The 22,677-nt window shown below is 35.6% G+C and overlaps 1 protein-coding gene across 3 annotated transcripts in view; it reads right to left on the bottom strand.

Moving 5' to 3' along the window:
- The window catches only part of LOC150082125 (uncharacterized), a 645,531-nt gene that overhangs the window by 95,288 nt on the left and 527,566 nt on the right, over positions 1-22,677 (bottom strand). For all 3 annotated transcript variants that reach the window (XM_090379113.1, XM_090379114.1, XM_090379115.1), the window contains 2 exons: positions 8,819-8,954; positions 4,131-4,256 (listed from right to left, as the gene is read on the bottom strand). In XM_090379113.1, coding sequence (XP_090235239.1) covers positions 4,131-4,256; positions 8,819-8,954 — 262 coding nt within the window. The remainder of the gene's footprint in view (positions 1-4,130; positions 4,257-8,818; positions 8,955-22,677) is intronic.

Here is a 22,677-nt window from a genome sequence, read left to right as displayed (position 1 = left end):
GTTCGATAGATCATCTATAGGACACCATGGGCCTTCCTTGAAACCTGTTTACAATGCTCAGAGAATTTAATGTCTGACCTTATTCGTAACACCCAAATCCCTTTCCTCCAGTACTGGGTTTAGTTGAACTCCACCAAGTGAATAAGTTATTTTGGGATTACTGTTTCCCAGGTGTAATACCTTACACTTTGTTGGATTAAAGCATAGCTGCCATTTTTCTGATCATTCCTGAAGTCTATCTAGGTCTTTCTGAAGAAGCTCAGCTTGACAGTGATCATTAACTACTCTATCAATTTTAACATCATCTGCAAATTTAGACATCATGCCCTCTATCCCTTCATCGATGTCGTTTATGAAAATTAAAAATAACAGTGGTCCTAATACTGATCCTTGGGGAACCCCACTTCTTACATCAATCCAATCTGAGGAATAGCCATTTATCACAACCCTCTGCCTCCTGCCCTGAAGCTATCCTGATATCCATCTAAGGATTTTCCCAGTGATTCCGACCTGTTCCAGCTTATAAAGCAACCACTCATGTGGGACTGAGTCAAAAGCTTTGCTGAAATCTAAATAAACACTTTGCTGAAATCTAAATAAACAATGTTGAAATTATTCCCTAAATCCAGCTCATGAGTGACCCTTTCAAAATAGCAAACCAGATTTGTTAAACATGATTTTCCCTTTACAAAACCATGCTGAGTATCCTTGAGAATTTCAATTCTATCCAATTGATCCTGAATTCCACCCTTGAACATTGCTCCCATGATTTTCCCTACCACTGAAGTCAGACTGACAGGTCGATAATTTCCCACTTCACTCTTAGAACCACCCTTATGTATGAGAGGTACATTGGCACTTTTCCAATCCAACGGAATCTCCCCAGAGTCTAGTGATGCTCGCACAATTAGCTTCAATGGTTCAAGGCACTCACTTGCCGCCTCCCTTAAGATTATAGGGTATATTCCATCAACTCTAGGAGCCTTACTGGCCTGTAGGCTCGAAAGTGTTTTCATTAAATAATCTTGCGAAATTTCAATATCATTAATTACATATTTTTCAACTTCACTTCCACAATTTCCCATTGTCACAAAAGGTTTTTCTTCTGTAAATATCAATGCAAAATAATTGTTGAGTTCATCTGCAATGGCAGCTGGTGTATTTAATACTATCTCCTTTCCCTTACGTAAAGGTCTGATCTGTTTGTCCTCCTCTTCTTAGCATTTATATATGTGAAGAATTCCTTATCTCTCCTCTTTGCTCTGTTTGCTAGCAATTTCTCATAAACTGCCTTTGCCTGTCGAACCTTTTCAGTGGCTCTATTACAGATCATCTTGTAGCTGTTGTAGGCTTCAGTACTTTTTATTGCTCTAACTTTTCCATTCCACCTTTTTCTGCTCAAGTAATGTGGCAACTTCACTATTCATCCAACTTGGAACCCTCCTCTTGGAGTATTTTTTTAATGGTAAATGCGCATTCAAGGTGTCTGTGATTAATGTTTTAAAAGCATACCACAGTTCAATTGTATTCGTTCTCTGTGCAATATCTACCCAATTAATAGAGGCCATGTAACACCTTAAGGCATCGTAATTTCCTTTTCTGAAATTATAACCCATTCCTTTGCCTTTTACTACTGCTACCTCTCTCTTCATCATCCACCGTAGAACTCCGTGATCACTTCCTGCTACTGGTTCCCCTACTGTCAGCCCTGTTATTTCATCTGATTCATTGGTGATGATGAGGTCTAGGATATTCTTTTCTCTAGTACTTTCCCTGACATTTTGATACAAATAACATGTCATCTAGTGATTTAAAAATTTTGTTCCCCATGTTGAGTTTCCTGCCCATTTTCTCCAATCAATTACACGCAAATTGAAATCACCTATAATAAGACATTGACGCTTACTTGCCCATTCCATTTGTATGTAGAGGCTTTCGTCATAATCTTCACAATCACCTGGTCTGTAGATTACTCCTACTCGCATTATACCTTTGTTTCCAACTATCTCACACCATACAGATTCTATACATGTGAAACGTCTGAATCCGGGAAAGCTATCGTCGCACACAGGTTGCTTCTGATAAGAAGCATTACTTCACCACCCCTTCTATCTACCCTATCCTTCCTAAATGCATTATACAAGCCGTACTGAAACTCATCATGCCCTATTTCCGGGTGGCACCACGTTTCCGTAAGCCCTATTATGTCCGCGTTACTTGTTTTAACCAGCAGTTCGAATTCGCTCATTTTATTGACGACACTTCTAACATTACTATATAAACAATTAAGACTTACTGTTCTTGTATATTTAACAACCCTAACACAACCCTTGAAGTTTTTTAGGCTCTCTTCCCTGGCATTAGCTACCCGCTCACTTGAAACGTTTCTGCCCCCAGAACATCTAGATAATATGTTCTGGGGGCATAAAAATAACAACTTTCAAGAATTGATAACAACTCTTGAGGTATGTGCAAGAGTTACTTTGACCAATATTATCCCTAACTAGCAGTTTCCCTGAACCTCTTCCCTGGCATTAGCTACCCGCTCACTTGAAACGTTTCTGTCCCCAGAACATCTAGATAATATGTTCTGGGGGCATAAAAATAACAACTTTCAAGAATTGATAACAACTCTTGAGGTATGTGCAAGAGTTACTTTGACCAATATTATCCACACCCCTCCTAACTAGCAGTTTCCTGAACCTTTAAGGTATTCTCAATAATACTGGCAAAAACTTTTGCACCACCTTTGTTTAAGTGTATCCCGTCTCTACAAAACAAATTCCTTCTACCTACAAGTGTGGGCCAAGCTGATAGAAATTTCCCCCCAAAAGTCTTACAGAGTCCTTCAAGTCTTGAGTTAATCCACAAGGCTTTTAACATATAATCCCTCCTATCATGGCTGGGCAGAATTGCAGACACACAGACATTGTGGCCTAGCTTGTGGCATTTCCTCAGCATGGTTCTGTATTTTTCCAACAAATCGCCAGATCGTGAGGAGAGTAAAAGGAAAAGAAAGAAGGGATAATATAAATTTTAAAACAAGTTAGTAAAATACTTTAATCAAACATTTTAAACCTAGCAAAATTAGAGAAACTAAAATTATAAAATACAATTGAGTATTTTTAATAAAATAGTTGCAAATGATTTACTAATGTTAATAATAAATCAACATGAGAGAACCACAGCAAACTTCGGGGAACTTACTGGACAAACTCGTCTCCCATTACTGCAGTTTCTCCCTGCATTCTCAGTAAACAGATGGTGTGTGTTATCGGTAGTGGCAGTAGATTTCGATAACGATGTATTGATTAGTTTTTTCTCATTATTAAAAGCAGATTATTGGAGTTATTGTGGGTAATTCCTTCACAGCTGAAATTTACTTACAGGTACACCCTCCAAATTGCCCCAGTTTTAGGGTGTTTGTCCCCCCCTTCCTGCTGTTTTAAATTAGGAAAACGACTTCTACAGGCAGTGCATGTTATTGGTAGTGGCAGTAGAAGTCATTTTCCTATTTTAAAATAGTGAGGAGGAGGAAGATAAACACCCTAAGACTGAGGCAATCTGGGAGGTGTACCTGTAAGTAAATTTCAGCCCACTCACGAACTCCAATAATCTGCTTTGAATGAGAAAAAAACTAATCAATACATTATTATCAACTTCTACTGCACCAATAACATGTACCATCTGTTTACTGAGAATGCAGGGAGAAACTACAGTAGTGGGAAACGATTTTGTACGGTAAGTTTCCCAAAGTTTGCCGTGGTTCTTGTGTTGGGCTTTCTTTACCTTAGCCCCTTTTCCTTCTAATTATTAACAAAAATATGTCAAAGCTTGCTGAGATGATCTTGTCTTGTCTGCAACTGGTGCTTTCAAAGTTGCTGGATTTGTGAACTACAATGTGTGAAAGGATAAAAAAAATAGAATACAATTAAACATAACAGAATCATAACATATCTTGGCAGATGGAATTCTTTATTCTGTTTATTCTTCTTGTTTCTATTATACACAGATCAGACAAGATCATTTTGGCAAGGTTTGATGCAATAAACCAAAGTTTCCTTCAATCTCAATGCAGTGTATTGTAAATTAAGTAATATTATTACAATAATATCAGATATTTTACACACTTGAGCTACAGAGCAATCCTTTTTTCCTTTAAAAGGCACTGATATACATTCACAATTAGATGTCAGGTTCTCTTCTTTCTCATTTTTAAGTAACTGCTTTCCTGTAGCTAGCGTTACTTCACAGGACTGCATAAAGATAAACAAAAAGGAAAAGAGTAAGCAAAAAATTTAACATTTTAAAAGAAACACTACAACTACAGTATAGTTTTAGCAGAGATGTGTGAAAAAAACTTATTCATAATTGTGAACAAATTATTATTAATTCATAATAATGGTTGAGTGGGAGAAGAGAGAGTGGTTATCAATGAGCACTGCTCTTCTTGGACTAATATTATTACTGTAGTTCCCCAAAGTTCAGAGCTGTGCTCACCGTTGTTTTCAATAGTTATTAATAATACTCATTATGAAGGCATATTAGGCTTAATATCACAGTTTGCAGATACTATAAAGGTTGGCAGGATTAATGACAGTAATCAAGGTATGCTACTGCTACTGCAACTAGATTTTGAAAAATTAGATGGGCTGAAAAGTGGCAACTAAAGCTTAACACTGACAAATGAAAGGTATTGCATACGGGTAGCAGCAATCTCAGAATAACATACCAACCATGTGGTACCATACTCAAGGTAGTGAGAACAAAAAAGGGGGTAATTGTACAATCAGACATGAAGTTGTCTGAGCAGTGCAAATGGGCTGATAGGGCAGCTCACAGGTTTTGTCAAAGATATGCAGGCATAGGAAGATAATTATCCCGTTGTATAAGGCGATGGTTAGGCCACATCTGAAGTACTACATACAGGTCCAGAAGACTCATTTTAAGAAGGATGTTGATCTGTTGGAATGGTGTCGTAATTCTCACATGGGAAGAGGGGGGGAGAATGGATAAGGGTTCATTAGCCTCAAGCAGAAAAGAATGTGTAAGATTACTAAGTCCTATGTATTGCTGAGTATTAAAAACATGAGCTGCAAACAGCTAATTATTCAGGATTTTTGGATCTTTTCCTGGCTTCGTGAAGGCAAGGTAGATAGCCATATGCCAAGAGTCTGCAAACTGCTTTTCAAGACAGCGTCTCTTGTAGAAGGAATAGGTGATCCATAGATTTTATGAAAGATATTTAATCATATCATAATGGATGTCATCTCGCCTGAGAATACTTCTTGCCTGAAGGAGCAAAAACTCTAGGGAGGACTTTTTGCTGATATTTTAGCAAATTTTTCTCTTAGAGATTGGCAATTGCAGTCATTCTATGATTGATGGAAGGGCAACATATACTTTTGCAAATACTTTACATGATATACTTCACAGCATCAATGACTGAATCTTTGATGGGTGATATGGCTTCCCACTACATTGGGTGAATATCACAGGGAAGAGAGAGAGAGAGAGAGAGAACAATGACAATAAATGTATGGGCAGGTAAAAAGATTAGAGCCCAAATTTAGAAAGGCAAGATCTTTTTGAACATACTTTCTATAATTCGATCCCCACTGATGCTGTACTACTACATTTTATTACGTCCACCCAAATTTCCAAATACTACAGGGTAATTCAAAATCTGAACAACCCAAAATGAAAGACCTAATTTCTCTTTTTGGCAATTGCAGTCATTCTATGATTGATGGAAGGGCAACATATACTTTTGCAAATACTTTACATGATATACTTCACAGCATCAATGACTGAATCTTTGATGGGTGATATGGCTTCCCACTACATTGGGTGAATATCACAGGGAAGAGAGAGAGAGAGAGAGAGAACAATGACAATAAATGTATGGGCAGGTAAAAAGATTAGAGCCCAAATTTAGAAAGGCAAGATCTTTTTGAACATACTTTCTATAATTCGATCCCCACTGATGCTGTACTACTACATTTTATTACGTCCACCCAAATTTCCAAATACTACAGGGTAATTCAAAATCTGAACAACCCAAAATGAAAGACCTAATTTCTCTTTTTGGTAGCCATACACAATTCTTACAAAAGCACAAGTGGTGGCAACACTGTTTACCTCCAAGTGTAGAACAGTGGCTGTTAGGTTACATTCACCGAAACTCATCCATACTACTTTGTGATGAAGTCATCATGACATTCTCTTTAGGTGTTTAAAATCAAACAATACTCTCAATCAAAATTGTATGTGAATGTCAAAGCCAAATTTTGCCAGGTAGTGTTTTTAATATATAAAGAACTGGATTCTTTATATATTAAAATTCATTGTTAAGCAAAGAAAAACTTGAATTTATTGCTGTTGACCAAAAAATCACTGAGGGACTTGCATTGCAAACAGGTACATCCTATTCAAGTACACAAAATGCTGTTAAAAAGTTAGGTCTCCATCCCCATCATATCACCCTAGAGGCTCACACCTGTGAATATGGCTTGGCACACCCAGGGTTCTGAGCTGGATATCATCGTTCTTCTTTTTCTTGGTGTTTCCCTTCTACTTCTGACTCTTGTTTTCTCTCTCAGGGTAATTCAGAATTTTATTTTTGGTTGGTGCAGCAAAAGCTTCAGACTTCCTTGCACCATATGGCTAATAATAATAATAATAAAATACATCAACTTAAAGAGCATCATAAAGGAAAAACTGCATTATTATTATTGGTTTTGCACCTTTTATTTATTTGAATGGAATTCATATTGTGTCATCAACATTTTGGCTGTTGATGGCATTTTGCCATCAATAGTCAAAATGTTGATGACAATGTGAATTCCATTCAAATCAATAAAGGTGCAAAACCAATAATAATAATAATGCAGTTTTTTTTCTTTGAACTGTGCATACCATTCAAATACACTTTGTATAACTTAATTTCACCACCATAAACATTTTTTATTATTTCGTATGTGTCTGTTGCACATTTTCCAAGTTTATAGCAAAAAATTTGATATTCATTTATTGCTCCATTGCAAAATTGTGACATAGAACTTTAATGCTACCAAACTAAACTGGTTCTTACTTGCAATCTTTCAGCCTACTGAACAATCTTTGTACCACCATAATAATAATAATGTGTGTGTGCACGTGCGCACGCATACATGAATAAATTTTTTCCAGCCCCTTACAATATACAAGTTGCATGAGAACAATTTACACATTATAAATTTTGAAACACTTAAGTTCTGAATTTGCGTACAGTTGTTAAGAAATCAATATAGGTTTGTTTTAATGTACGAAGACACTCATATCTCTTAAATGTTAAGTATGTACAACACTATATAATTTCAATGGGATATAACACCATAGAAGTTAAAATAAAAAATCCATATGCTTCACTGCATTCACTTTTTGTGTGCATCATCATCATTCTGCTCTAAATGCAGAAAGGCTGAGTACTTGCTGATAATGTCAATAAAATAAGGACTCTAAACAGCATATGTTTTATGATTTTTTAAAAACTGGAGATTAGGTATTTGTAGGCAGGAAGTGTTTTTTTTTTTGGCCAAAACAGGCAAAAAACAGGTTTTTCAGAAAAAAAAACTTTTTTTTTTTTTGTAAAGTCCATACTACACTAAAAGTTCAATTTCACTGAAAAAATATGCATTTTATAAAGAAAAATATGCAAGTCTGCAAGTCAATAAAAATAAATTATACCTAATACCATTACAGTTTGCTTTTAAATATTAGCTTACCCAACATTTTTCTATCTGTGACTTTCTGTCTGATATCAAACTAATTACGAGTGTTCCAAGAAAGATACTGTAGCAGACTGCACCTCTTCAGAAATGTTGGGTCCAAGGTTTCTTTGTAGCAATGGCACTGCTTTTCAAACTTGACTGTTAAGAGCATTTTCAAAGCTGAACCAAAATGAGATCTGAATTCAATTTTTTCTCCGCCTGGTTGAATATTCACTGACACTCAGCACTGCTATGGGGAACTGTTAACATTCCGAGAATGATTTGGGATAATTTGTAAGTGTGATTGACAAGGAAGGTGGCCTTCACTAATTTAGTGACAGGGGTGATGTTTTGGTTCATATTTCTAGACTATTGGCAAGTGAGTTAGAAAAATAAGAAAAAATTCACAGAAGTTTATAAAAATTCTGATTTTAATGCAGTTCTTTTGTTTTCTCTACAAAAAATAGTAAAAGACAGAGAATCTCTATGGTACCACTATATTACAATGGTGAGATAGAGAAGGGATAAAACTGATTTAAAAAGACAGATCCTCCATCATAAATCCAAGACAGTTGGGAGCTGTGTAATCCATGCAAAAAGGTGACATTTCTCTTTGAGAGCTGTTGTTTATTTAGTAAATTTCATAACGTAATGTGAACTGCTCTTGTAAATTACAGCTACGTAAATTACAGCTAGGTGGTCCTAAACAGCTGATTTCTAAATTCCAGCTATGAACTATTAGCATATCCTGCCTGTAAACTGTACATCTGTTCTGTGAATCTGCAGAAGGGAAAAACCTGCAAAATATTTTAAAGATCCTTTCATCATCATCCATGGTATTTGAATTTAGACTTTTCCAAATAAACTGTGAGTAACAATTCATTATCCACTGAGGTCCAGACAATTCAGTGGGATGATATTTTTTCAAGTATCAGAAATGCAATTTTTACCAGTTCGTGTGTACTTGTTTCTCAACTCCCCAACCCACCCACCCACTCACACAAACATATACAAAGTGAGAATTATACATATGAAAATCAATGTAAATAAGTTTCTAAAGTTCTTACTTGATGATTAGTTTCTTTACTAACTTCAGTAGAAACATCACTTTTACAACACTTTTGTGATTTTTTGTATAAAGCAACCTCTTTAAAAAGAATATCTGTAATTTGTCCCAGTATTTCTTTTTCGCAGTCAACTATCCTATTTCAAGAAAGGAAAAAATAATTGGCTTCTGTGATGTGAAAAATTATTTTAAGAAGTTTATGTCACTGAAAATTAAATAATGGAATGAAATCATAATAATATTAAAAAAAAAAAAAAACAAAACAAAAAACAAACAAACTGAGTTAATTTTCAGATAGGATTTATCTAAAATACTACACAGAATAATAATAAAAAAGATAATACAGTTATCTTTATGTTTCAACTGTGGTCCCAGATTGTTTAACTATTGCACTCTTTTACTTTCAGAAGTACTTTAACCTTAAAGATATTTACTGGCCAAATGCCTAAGAGTATGAAGGAGTTTGTTTATGCATGGGTAATGCACACATCATTTCTACTACCAAGGTAATTTTAATGCATCATTTACTTATTCTTGGTGGATACCACCACCCAGATGGCACCATTTCAAGGCTTTTCGGCTTCTCTTCAGTGGGTGGGTGAGTAGGTACCCATCGATGCAATAGTGTCACAATACAGTTATGAAGTATAACTCTACAATATGAGGGATGCCTGATGGTGTGCATGGTTTAATCTAAAAGATATTTCTTGGCTAAATGCCTAAGAGTGTGAAGGAGTTTAATTATGCATGGGTAATGCACACACATCATTTCTACTACCTATGCATAAACAAATGTCTTTATACTCTAATTGTATCTCATATTGTGAATACAATATGAGATATAATTAAATGATGCATTAAAACTACCTTAGTAGTAGAAATGATGTGTGTGCATTACCCACGCATAAACAAGCTCCTTCATACTTTAACCTTTTCCAGAATAAATATATAAAACTTTGTTTTTGTGTGTGGGATCTGGGGAGTACATAGGTATAATTATATTTTTCAGTCATTTCACATAATGTCTGGTAAAGTGCAAATTGCCTTGAAATTTTATTTGTCTCCAACTAATAGATGATGGCAGCATAAAAACATCTTTGGAAGTCAAAATAAGAATCGCACCTGTCACTCACCGCTGTCTGTCCCCCCCCCCCAACAATTTTTTTAAAAATTTTAATTTGATTTTTTGTAATAAATTCACTTTAATGTTCAGCAATCAGGTCAAAACAAAACAGTTAACATTTAAAAGCATTTATGTACTACAAAGTTTTAATTTTTATAATTAAGAAATTCCAACTCTGTGGAATAATCCACAGAGCTGGCCAGTAGTGGAAAACTCACTACTGTGAGCCCACATTCATTTGGCAAATGAAAGGATTAAATGGCCGAGGGAATATTTTAATAAATTATGCATAGAAAAAATCATCACCATCTCCTCCTTACCTTTGTACAGGACCTTGCTTATTATTATAAGTAACATAAAAAAAAAATTTTTAAAGTCAATTCCTACTTAGGTCAACAAAGAAAAATTTTATTTTAGTTACTTTTTATTAAATAATTACAATTAATATAAATATGTATATACATATGACACAATCACGATATTAAGTGGCAAAATAGAAAGTGAATTTCCTTGCAATTTTCCATTTTCCTTTCTATATATGGTGTTGGACTGTTATTTTTATTCACATGTTTCATTTTCCATTTTGTTCCCTCCTTGACTCAGACTAGAACCCAGAATGAAAAAAGAATCTGAAAAAGAAATTTTTTTCCAGCAATCTACACGCTTTGCCACTGACGGTATTTATTCCTAAATTTATATCCTGCTAAATATCTTATATAAGAGAAATTTTTTTCTCCCATATAAAACTAAAATTAATTAATTAAATTTAATTAATGAATTAATATTTGAAAAAACTGTATTAACATCAAGTGTCATCCACTACAAGTTTAAAAAAATTTATTTGAACTTGAGTGGATGAATAAAAAGTATTTTATTAACGATTGAAAATTTGAACAAGATATATAAATACAAAGGGTACTAGGAAAGTTTTGCAATATGACGCAACAATGAATCACAGGAAGCTGCTTGTTGCTGCATGTTGAGACATGTTCATACGTGCATAGTAGCTGCCGCGCCAAGTCGATGGGCTCAGTTATTCATTAGTAGTGAGAGTGTAAAGTGCTTGTGATGGCATCGTGGTCACGAAATGAGATAAGGACAGTTTTCCGTATAATTTCGTGCGTGGTTTAACCATAGACCAGTGCTTAGAAGAAATGACTCTTGCACTAGATGATGATTGTCCACATCGTACAACGATATTCAGGTGGTATAGAGAATTCCAAAGGGGAAATTTCACTCTGGAGGATTCTGAGAGGCCGGGAAGGCCACGAACGTCAGTTACGGAGGGAAACGTTACTGCTGTGAGGAAAATGCTTGACGAAAACAGGCGAGTGACCTACCAACAGATAGAGGATACTTTGGGCCTAAATGCACCAGCAATTCGTTCGATTCTGCAAGATCATTTGCACGTGAAGAAACTTTGTTCTCTCTGGGTGCCGCATCAACTGACTGAAGAGCAGATGACACGACGTGTGACTTGGTGCCGGGAGATGTTAAAAAAGTTTGATAAGGGACAATCTCGGTATGTGAACAACATCGTGACAGGTGACGAGACTTGGCTGTACTATTACGATCTGCCGACCAAGGCTCAAAACAAAGTTTGGGTCTTTGATGATGACGACACACCCGTAATTGTCAGAAAATCCCGATCTGTAAAGAAGAAAATGATAGCTGTATTTTTCAAATCGAGTGGAATTGTGGAACGTGTCGTTTTGGACACGCAGAAGACAGTCACAGCTAAGTGGTATACTGAACAATGCCTGCCTAAAGTCATTGATCTATGAAGAACCTGCGGCCAAAGTCAAGAATGGACACCTGGTACCTCCATCACGAAAATGCTCCAGCTCACCGCGCCAAAGCCTGCACCGAATATTTGACCACGACAGACAGGATGAAACTTCTTGAGCACCCGCCCTACAGTCCAAACCTTGCTCCCTGCGACTTTGCACTGTTCCCGCATGTGAAAATGAAGCTAAAAGGGAGGCGGTTTTCCAGTGATGAGGACCTTCTACGGGCTTGGGACAACGAGTGTGCTTTACTCCCTAGTGAAACTTGGCAGAACTGGTTTAAAGATTGGTTTCGGAGGATGGAGAGGTGTATTGAATGTAGAGGAAATTACTTCGAAAAAATTAAATAAACAAAGCTGTATTGCAAAACTTTCCTAGTACCCTTTGTATATATAGGGAGAGTGTGAACTAATAGTAGGAATTGAATAAGATATAAAATTAGTAAAAAAAAAAAAAAAAAGAACCATAATGTTAAAGAAGCAAGCACTTGTGCAAAATGGAGATACATATATCTTTTTCAGGTAGAATTGTGATTTCAGTAACATCATAAATAGCATTTGGTTGGGTATTCTTTTGTTAATTAATAAATCAAGGGCATAGTGTCAGACAACGTTAACTACAAAATTGCATTTTTGTTTCGAGTAAACTCTAGTTTAACTCTATACAAATAACAATGCATATTATGTTATAGAAATGTATTTCTCTAGTAGTTTACAAGTTAGCTAAGATAGCCTCTGTAGCTGATCGGTTAGATGCAGGAGTGCAGTAGCACACGCTCTTTGAGTAGACCGGAGTTCAAATCTGTGACTGCTGAATACATTCAATCTGCCAACCTGCACCGGACCAGTGTGGCAGATTATGGTCCATTTCCCTTAAACATGAATTATTGAGGAGGCTTCCATCCTGCAGTGGATTGATATTGGCTGCAGTTTTTTTTATAAGCACATTTCCAGTAAACCAAGAAAATGTTGAGTGACTTTTTCTTGGTTAATTACAAAAACGTTTACTACAAAATGATTTTGTAGTTAACGTCTGAGACTAACCCTCGAAATTTAGGAACATCTCTGAAGATAGCTTATCTGTTTATTCTGCTTGTATTTAAATTTTCATGTGGTGCATTTTTAAATTAAAAGAAAGAAGACAAAAGTAAAAAAAATTAATTAAAATAAAATAAATAAAATTCTATCTTCCTGAAGTGCACTTCATTGAAATCACACAGTATGTGATGTCATGGCTTGTCTGTGTTTCCAACTAATAGCTCACAGTTTTTAATATATGGAAGCACAAAAATAACTTTGAAAATTGGATGAATATTTTGTACCTGTTAGTCTCAATTTTTGTAAACCCAAAAGACTGATTTGGGTTTAAAAAACAGAAATTCTCTGCAATCCACATTCGAAAATTGATAAAATCCAATTAAGTGATACATAAATAGTAATGGCAGTTATGTTTTAATGCAGCAAAATGCAAGGTCTCATAGTTGGGAAATAGTAATACCAAGATAACTTATACACTTCGTGCAATTGAATTCAAATCAGCAGAGGAAGAAAGGATTCAGGACTTATGATATGATTCGACATGAAGTTCTCCGAGCAGTGTACATAGGTAGTAAGGAAGGCACATAGTGTCTATTAATGATTTATTGAACATTTTCTTGTAGAGGAAGGGATATCATAATCCCACTGTGACTATGTGAATTCTTAAAACAGAGAGCAGAAATAATTGAATTAAAAAGTATAAGACCAGAGGTGGGCAATGTGCCTGATGAGATCAGAAACATGGACAATAGGCCAGGTGAGATGACCAAACGAGGAAAGACTTCAAATACGTAGGCTACAGAGCTTTAGAACAAACCTAGCTGAGGTGTATAAAGCTCTGACAGGAGAAAGTAAAATTAATGAGGGCAAAATTTTCATTAAGGTAATACCTTAGTAGATCAGATTTTTGTCAATAAACTCGATTTGATTTTTGTCATATCATTCTGGCATGGAAAATTGACTCTCATAGTTGACATGTTGATGAACTTTTTTATTTTATTTATTATTATTTTTTAATTAAATCCCCAAATATGAAAGGTATCAAAACCTTTTTCAAAAGTTAACAAAAGGTTTGTTTGTTTGTTTGGTTTTTAGGAGCATTAGCAACTAAGGCCATACTGCTCCGGGGATATGCGGTGGTCATTTCCTGACCTTTCAGCATCCTCCGTATTTGGTGGTCACGGGGTCGAATGCTGGTCTAATCAAGAAGCGTGTGCTACGCACTGCTGCTCCTGCCACATGGCTACGGAGGCGGCCTTATCAAAAGGTATCATGGTACTTAGTACCATGCATGAGTTGAAGGAGATAGGGGAGGGATGTCGGGAACTGCTCTGGAGAGTAAATGTGGGTTTCACCGCTTAAAGCCTCCAATAAGCAAAAGCAACATGATGGTATTACACTAGTTGATGAGAGTCATCTAACACCTAGTATTAGTTACAAAAAAGAAGTAAATTCTTAATTACAGCTGCTGCAAAAAACAGCTACTTCCATAGTCAGATGCACCAGTATTAAACTGACTACCAATACTGTGAAATCCCTTCTTGCAATTTGATCACATCTCTGTCAGCTACTCATAATGTCTCCCAAGAAAAGCCAGACAATTTGGTTTCTCAATTACAATTTTAATAATGGTGAAAATAAACTATGATGTTACGGTAGAGTTACACTGCCCAAACAGCAAAGTAACCTTTGACATAAATGTGTCATGCTGTCTAATGCCTTAAAAAAAAAAAAAAAAAGACAAATTGTGTACAAATATATACAAAAATATAAATTCACAAACACAATGAGTCATTTTAATATTTAAAAGGGAAACAAGACAATAAACACAACACAATGTAACAAAAGAAAAAAAAACCCCTTAACTTCACACAAAATAATAATCCTTTAATGGAAAAATGTCACACTTTAGAATCACTTTAAGATTTCGTCGACATCAAGAAAATCATAACATTCGTCTTCAATCAAAACCTACAATTAATACCTTATGAGGAACACCCTTTTGGTGTATAACTTCCTTCAAGTACTTTGCCATATTAGAAATTATTATTATTATTTTTTTTTTTCATATAGTCAGAGACAATACATCTCCACTCCTCCTGCAGCCTACTTTTCAGTTATTCTATTGAGCTGATATATCCTTATCTGACAATCAAGCTCTTTCCACAAATTTTCTATAAGATTCAAGTTGTGTGATTGAGGTAGTGTTTCCATTACTGAGGGACAGTTATAGAGTAGCTATTCATGAATAAAATAAGCCTTATGTTTATGAGGATCATAATTATAAAGCTTGTAGGATCGTTACCCCAGTAGAATTTAAATGTTTGTAATAGCCCAATTCTTCAATTTTTGCTCATGAAGTCAAACACCATAGTCAAAGGGTATAAAATCAAATATTAAGGTAACACCATAGAGATACATTCTAAGATTAATGGAGTTTTGTTTCATATGCAGTTCTATTCAGTGATTTTTGTTTGCACTGTATATTATGAATAAATATTTACATATCTATTATATTAACAAAATAACTTTTTTCCCCCTTTAAATATTACTATTAGGCATTAAAACTAGAAAATTTAATTTTGCTTAAATATTAAGACTTAAGATCATTACTAAATATAATACCACTTTTATACCGTGTGAAATTAATAATATAGCTTAAGTTATTCGCCTAAACTACTGTACATAAAGGAATGTTTCAAGTGTCTTACCGATACCCATCATCAGACCATGCTGTTGGGGAAGAAAATAGAAAGAGTTACAAATTTGAATACAAGTGCCAATATTACAATTACAATTTTCAAATAAACAATTCTAAATATGGATTATTGTTAGAATCGGATATTAAATTAGGTAAATACAAAGAGATTAAATTCTTTCCTCTGACAGACTCTTCTTGCCGATGCTCTCAAAAACCTGATGTGCATACAGGCAAGAGGCCTGCCAGCAGTTAATTTAAAGGTGAGGGATTAATTCCAATAGCCAATAGAATTGTGACAGGAATTTTATCCTCGATCCAGGGTTCTTGTGTAGTGGACTCCTGAGGTCACCTTTGCTTTCCTACTCTGGATATCAGGGTTGGTTTGCAGGCTGGTTCTGGTGGGGTGGTCTGGAGGGGGTTGTATGTGGGTTACTCCTCCGGACAGGTGGCTTATTTTGCTGAGTCTGTCAGCAGGTAAGAATTTAATCTGTTTGTATTTACCTAATTTAATATATGATTGTAACAATAATCCAAACTTAGAATTGTTTGTTTGCAAATCGTAATTGTAATATTGGTAATTGTATTCAAATTTGTAACCCTTTCTATTTTTGTTTCAACAACAGTACGGTCTGATGATGGGTACTGGTAAGATACCTGAAACGTTACCTTAATGTACAGTAGTTTAGGTGAATAGCTTAATAAACTATATTATTAATTTAACATGGTATAATATTTAGTAATAATCTTAATGGAAAACAATCACATAATGTCCTTCCCTAATGATATAAGATGACTTTATTATATTAATTTTAATTATTATATATATACAATTAAAACAAATTTTGAACAGTTCAAGATATAAAATTAAAATATATAAATGAAAAATGGTACTGTGTAAAGTAAATTTAACAGAACTGATTAATATCATTCAACAATTTCTTTTAGTTAGCAAGTCATTGATTACTGGAACAAGTTGTCTCTGTAGGTAGTTGATGCTGACAGTTTGAAGAAATTTAAAGGTCAACTGGATAGTTACCTACAGGAGGAGGGAAGTAAGTTCATATTTTGTATTTTCTTATTTTTATTTTATTTTTTGGCCAGCACAGCAAAAGCCTGTGGCTTCTTTGCACTATATATGGTATACCAATACTAACAAACAAACATCATATCAGATTGTGATATAAGAAAACATGGATAACTATATATATATACTACCATTAAATATTGACAAAGGTTAAATTATAATAAAATAAATGAATAAATAATTAATTAATTAAGCATTCATTAGAGGCAGCGACTCGCAATTCCTCCATATGAAGCCGAAATATATTTTAAATTAAATAAAATAAAACATAAGCCAGTAGTATGGCAAAAACTGTAGAGCGAAAATTAACATAAAAATAACCAAATAAACGAACGAACGGAAAAGAAGAATAAAAGTTAGACATAAATAATAGCCCAGAAACCCCTATATAATTTCGAACTTTAAATCCAATTAACTTAACGTATATAAAATTTAGAATAATGCCAATTACATGTTAATTTAGCAGTACCCCCCAGAGGTACCAGTTTCAAAAGACGTGAAATATCACCAAAAAGGGGTTGAAGGAACTACTAAAAGATAACAAAATCAGAATAAATTAAACTAAAATAAAATAGAATAGACTGACCATTATGCCCCATATCGACAGAGGACCACGAGGCCAATAATGGTCATGGAATCGCTGCATTTCAATCGCTATACAAATCGTCGCAATGGTGAAAAGATCGAAGTACCAAATCACCCTTCCTCGTCCGATTGATCCTCCAATGCAGAGGATTTGCATGGCGGTGGTCCTTATGCAGCAAAAAATAAAGGGTTTCTGGGCTATTATTTATGTCTAACTTTTATTCTTCTTTTCCGTTCGCTCGGTTATTTTTATGTTAATTTTCGCTCTACAGTTTTTGCCATACTACTGGCTTATGTTTTATTTAATTTAATTTAATATATATATATATATATATATATATATATCCAAGTATGTAAAGAGCAAATAGGATAGTTAATTTATATCTAATTTATAATATTATTATATTAGGTCCTTGAGGTTGTCACAGACATTCTCTCAGATATGCCAGACAAGCTGTTCTTGCTACCTGGGAGTCTAAAACGCTGATGGAACAGATATTCGGGTGACACTTAAGCCAAGTGGACCCAATTTCGGCGAAGTCCGGACGGTCTATGACAGCCAAATCCTCTGCTTGCACCTTCACGATGGTGGGACTGTTAGTAATCCTGGGTATAACCTCCATGCACAAGTACATGGTGGGTGACCACCCAGGTGTGAACTAACGTAAGCAGGGGTCGAGGTGTGGCGCCCACACCACATGGAGGAACGCCGCCCCTCTATGTTACCAGGCAGTACTAGGTGGTAGATGACTCTCATCAACCGGTGAAATACCACCACTTTGCTTATTGGAGGCTTGAAGTGGTGGAACCCATGTTTAGTCTCTAGAGCTAAGTTCCGGCCAACCCTTCCCTATCTCTTCCATCATGCAGTATGAATGATGATTTTTGAGGTTATGATGAATGTCGTGGCGAGATCCAATATTCCTTACATTTCGAGGGTACAGCTCTAAAACGGTGTTCGCAGGCCGGCCGCTAGATAGTACACCGGACCAAACCTATTGGTAACTCTCTAGGAGGCTTCTGGATCAGCTAGTGTATAATCTTGCTACCTCTACTCTGCCAGATAGTGACTGGAGGGGGTCCGAGTAGTGTGTATGCGGGGAGCATTGTCGAGGCCACGTTATGTCAAGGATCTGGGTATATTCTTACCACATGTATGCCATATCCAAAAATTTCATTACTTCATACAGCATGTCCCACCCACTTTTTCTTACTATTGAATACACCATGAATTGTCAAAATAATAGAGCAAGCTTATCTGCGAAAAGATCTAAACCTCCCAAGGACTTCCTAATTCATTTCACAAATATACGTGGTCTCAATTCCAATCTCAACGATGTCCATTTCCACTTGCAGTCTTCCAAACCCCATGTACTTTTTCGGACTGAATCTCAGTTATCAGTTGATTCAACTACTGCTCATCTCAGATGTCCAAATTATTTGCTGTATGATTCCTTTCGCCTCAAAGGTGGTACTTGTGCATATGTCCGTTCTGATATTCCCTGTCAGAGACTTGGCAATTTGGAATCTCCTCTCTTTGATCTTCTCTGGCTTAAAACCTCTCTACCTCATTGTGTCAAATTCATCTGTTGTGTCTACCATTCTCCCAACTCCACTAATCACTTGGAGCTCTTTGACTTCCTCTCTTTGCAACTTGACTTTCTCCAGTCCAACTTTCCTAACAGTGAGGTAATTTTCCTTGGTGATTTTAACGTTCACAACTCCAGCTGGCTTCCGTTTTCTAGTTACACTGACCCAGCAGGTCGAGATGCTGAGGCTTTTGCAATTACTAATGACCTAGCACAGATTGTTCATTTACCTACAAGAATACCGGACAATCCTAATCATACAGCCAATACGCTTGATCTTTTTCTCACAAACAACCCTTCTAAGTACAAGGTCGAAGTGAGAGGTCCTTTAGGCACTTCAGATCACAACTTGGTGATTGTCTCTTCTCCAATGGAACCTTTATCTCATGGCTATTCCCAACCTCAAGAGCAACTACTTGAAACACAAGTAGTTGCTCTTGACATCTCAAAGGTTTTTGATTGTGTTTGGCATAAAGGTCTTCTAAACAAGCTTCCATCTTATGGTTTGCCAACTGTTTTTAGTAATTGGTTATCCAGTTTTCTCTCTGATTGCTCACTGAGGGTGATGGTAGATGGCTCTCTGTCTTCTAACTTCTCCACTAATGCCCTGTGTCCCCCAAGGTTCAGTTCTTCCCCCACTCTTTTCCTTTTGTATATCAATGACCTTCTTCCATTGACTGGAAATCCTATCCATAGTTTTGCCGATGATAGCACATTGCATTCAACTTTCCATTTTGAGAAACCTTGTCCTGCTCAATCAGCTTCAAGTTCTCGAAAATCTGCTGCCAATTCCTTAAATGCCGATCTTCAGGTAATTCTCCAGTGGGGCAAAGACAACTTAGTTGATTTCAACCCTTCTAAAACTCAGTCTTGTCTTATATCTCGCAAAAAGGATTCTTCTGCTCCTATGCTTATCTTTAGTGACACTCCGATTTCTAGGCAAAATGATATATCTCTTTTGGGGATTACCCTGACTTCTAATCTCTCTTGGCACAAGCATATTACAAATATTGCTTCCTCTGCATCTAAAAAACTTGGTTTTCTCTTTCGCTCTCGGCGTTACTTTTCTTACAAACAGCTGCTCACTCTGTATAAATCGCAAATCCGCCCTGCCATGGAATATTGCCCCCAAAACCTCTCTCAGGCTTCTTGATTCCATTCAGAAGAGGGCAGTTAGGTTAATTAATGATTCATCTCTAACAGAATCTCTCCACTTGCTTTCTCATAGACGTACTGTTCCTGCTGCATGCCTCTTCTACAGGTACTTCCATGGGCACTGTTCTTCTGAATTGGCTTCTATGATTCCGCTCTGTCTTTCAAAACAGTCCGAACACGTGCCGCCACCAGCCAACATCCATTTACTGTCCAGCTTCAAACCCACAGAACCAACTTTTCATCTTCCTCATTTATTCATTCAACTGCCGTTTTCTGGAACAACCTTCCCTCATACGTATTTCCTGAAAATTACAATCTACAGAAGTTCAAGTCCAATGCCAACAAATATCTTCTTTCGTCTTTTCAACCTCCAACCCAAGCACGGTACTAAGTACTATAGGTTCCAATACCTCTCGTGTTTGGGGTTCTCTTAAAAAAAAAAAATAATAAATAAATAAATCGTCACAGATCCGATTAATGCCATCAAAAACGATTAAACATTACATCCGTCTGTATATTATTAGAGTTAAGTCAATGGTGGTAAGTTATAATGTATAAAATGATATGAAAGCTAGTAAGATAGCTTCTCAAGAAAAACCTATGTGGGTGCCTAATGTAATTTTCATTTCATATCATTTTATACATTATAACTTACCACCATTGACTTAACTCTAATATATATATATATATAAATAATAAAAAAAGCATTAAAAACAAAACTGACGTGCCAATACGTGAAAAAGTTGCTTTTACTGTATCATATTTCTGAATGAGTGATATTTCTTATAAATAAAATATACTTGAAAAAGTATGCCATTTGAACAGAATGTTTTTACTTTTGTAGAATACATAATTCTTCACTTTATTTATTCACTGATTTTAAATCAATATTTAAGTAAAATAAAGCAGCAGAAATTATTCATATTTATTACTAATTATATATATTAGAAAAATTTGTAGAATTTATTTATAAAAATGATTCTTTTGAAAAACTTTTGCAATATACGTTACAATGAAATGATTTGTGCACCACCAAGAAGTTTATTGCAACAGGATTTTACTATACTTGCATTTATTTGGCAATTCCATCTATGTGAAGAAGCTCTCTTCATAATCTTCTTAGTCTTCCAGTCTGTGGCATAACCCCCAACTTTCATTATTTTGTTTCTTACTATCATATACCACATAGACTCAATCCTAACATGCATTAGTTCTGAATCATTGATTGCTTGTTATGTACAGGCTATTTTTAACAGGTAAAATGCCCACCCCTCTCTCCACTTTAATCATTACTGTTAGCAATTTCTGAGTGACACCAAGTTTTCATTAGCCCTATCATGTCGGCGCCTCCGTAGCCAGGTGGGCAGGAGTGGCAGTGCGCAGCACACGCTTCTTGATTAGACCGGGGTTTGAGTCCGTGACCACCAAATACGGAGGATGCGGAAAGGTCAGGGAATGACCACCACATATCCCTGGAGCAATATGGCCTTAGCTGCTAATGCTCCTAAAAACCAAATAACAAACAACAAACCTATCATGTCAACATTGTTTTTTCTAATCAGAAGTTAAAATGCATTAATTTTATGGATAAAACTCGTGATATTGCTATAGGCAGTTCAAACTAAGTTTGTTGCCACTAACTTCCTGTTCATTTAATAAATTGTCACTCTTTACTCATCTTTCCAATATTAGTACTCTTTGGCTTTAGTGATCTCATACAATTAACCTCTCCCCCCAACTCCACCTAACAGTTTTCCTGAATATGTAAGGCTTTGTCAATAACCCTTTCAACACCACTGTTCAAATTAATTCAAACCTATATAAAACAGATTCCTTCCACACACTAGGGGGTGAACGAAGCTGATAAAAATCCCCCCCCCCGAACTGCAGACAAATATATTCAGACCTAACTTGTGGCATTTTTTTCTTATCCAACAGGTTGACAGTTTGTGTGCAATTAATATTGTTAGTTCCCACCTGAATAACATCCCCTGAAAACTGACAACCTGTTGGTAACATTGCTAATTCCTTTGGAAGCGAGTAGTCTGCATTTGACTGCTTCTCTCTCGAGATCTGAATCAAATGAACATCACCTGGCAGATCATTAGATACCCAAGTCCACAATGAGTTCCTTGTTTTATTTTCTCTAAGGCAAGTTTCTTCACACTAACTTAATTTCATAAAGTAATGCACCAATATTCATGTTAATTTACCATCAGTATAACACTTACATCTAGGATACAGAATTATGAGTTGAACTAGGGTTCTATAAGAGCGATGTTGGAATATATACACGACGCAAAGCTATAAAAGTAAGGAACTCAATTTTTCCTGCATCCATTCTTGTCTGGGTCATACAAACTAGTGTTGCAGCATTTTGATTCTATTTTGTATTAAACATTATTAAAATAAATATCATAAAAATATTGCAACATCTAATACAATATTAATCATAATATGAATGATGTACTTTTTAAAATAGCCTACACTACACTTTATAATACAGAACTACATACTAAAAAATTTAAAAAAAAAACTTGCCTATTTTAAGTGCAAGTTTATTTTATAACAGTCATAACTCCTATAGAACTAAAGAACTCAGGGGATTATTATTATTATTAGCTATATGGTGCAAGGAAGCCTGAGGCTTAGGCTGCACCAGCCAAAAAAAAAAAAAAAAAAAATTCCCGAGTTACCCTGAGAGAGAGAGAGAGAGAGAGAGAGAGAGAGAGAGAGAGAGAGAGAGAGAGAGAGAGAGAGAGAGAGAGAGAGAGAGAGAGTTATGTTGGCATCCTTCAG

This window comes from Mastigoproctus giganteus, chromosome 8, assembly GCF_048544385.1.
Source record: "Mastigoproctus giganteus isolate SK-2022 chromosome 8, ASM4854438v1, whole genome shotgun sequence".
NCBI lineage: Eukaryota > Metazoa > Arthropoda > Arachnida > Uropygi > Thelyphonidae > Mastigoproctus > Mastigoproctus giganteus.
This window is presented reverse-complemented; position numbering and strand designations above follow the sequence as displayed.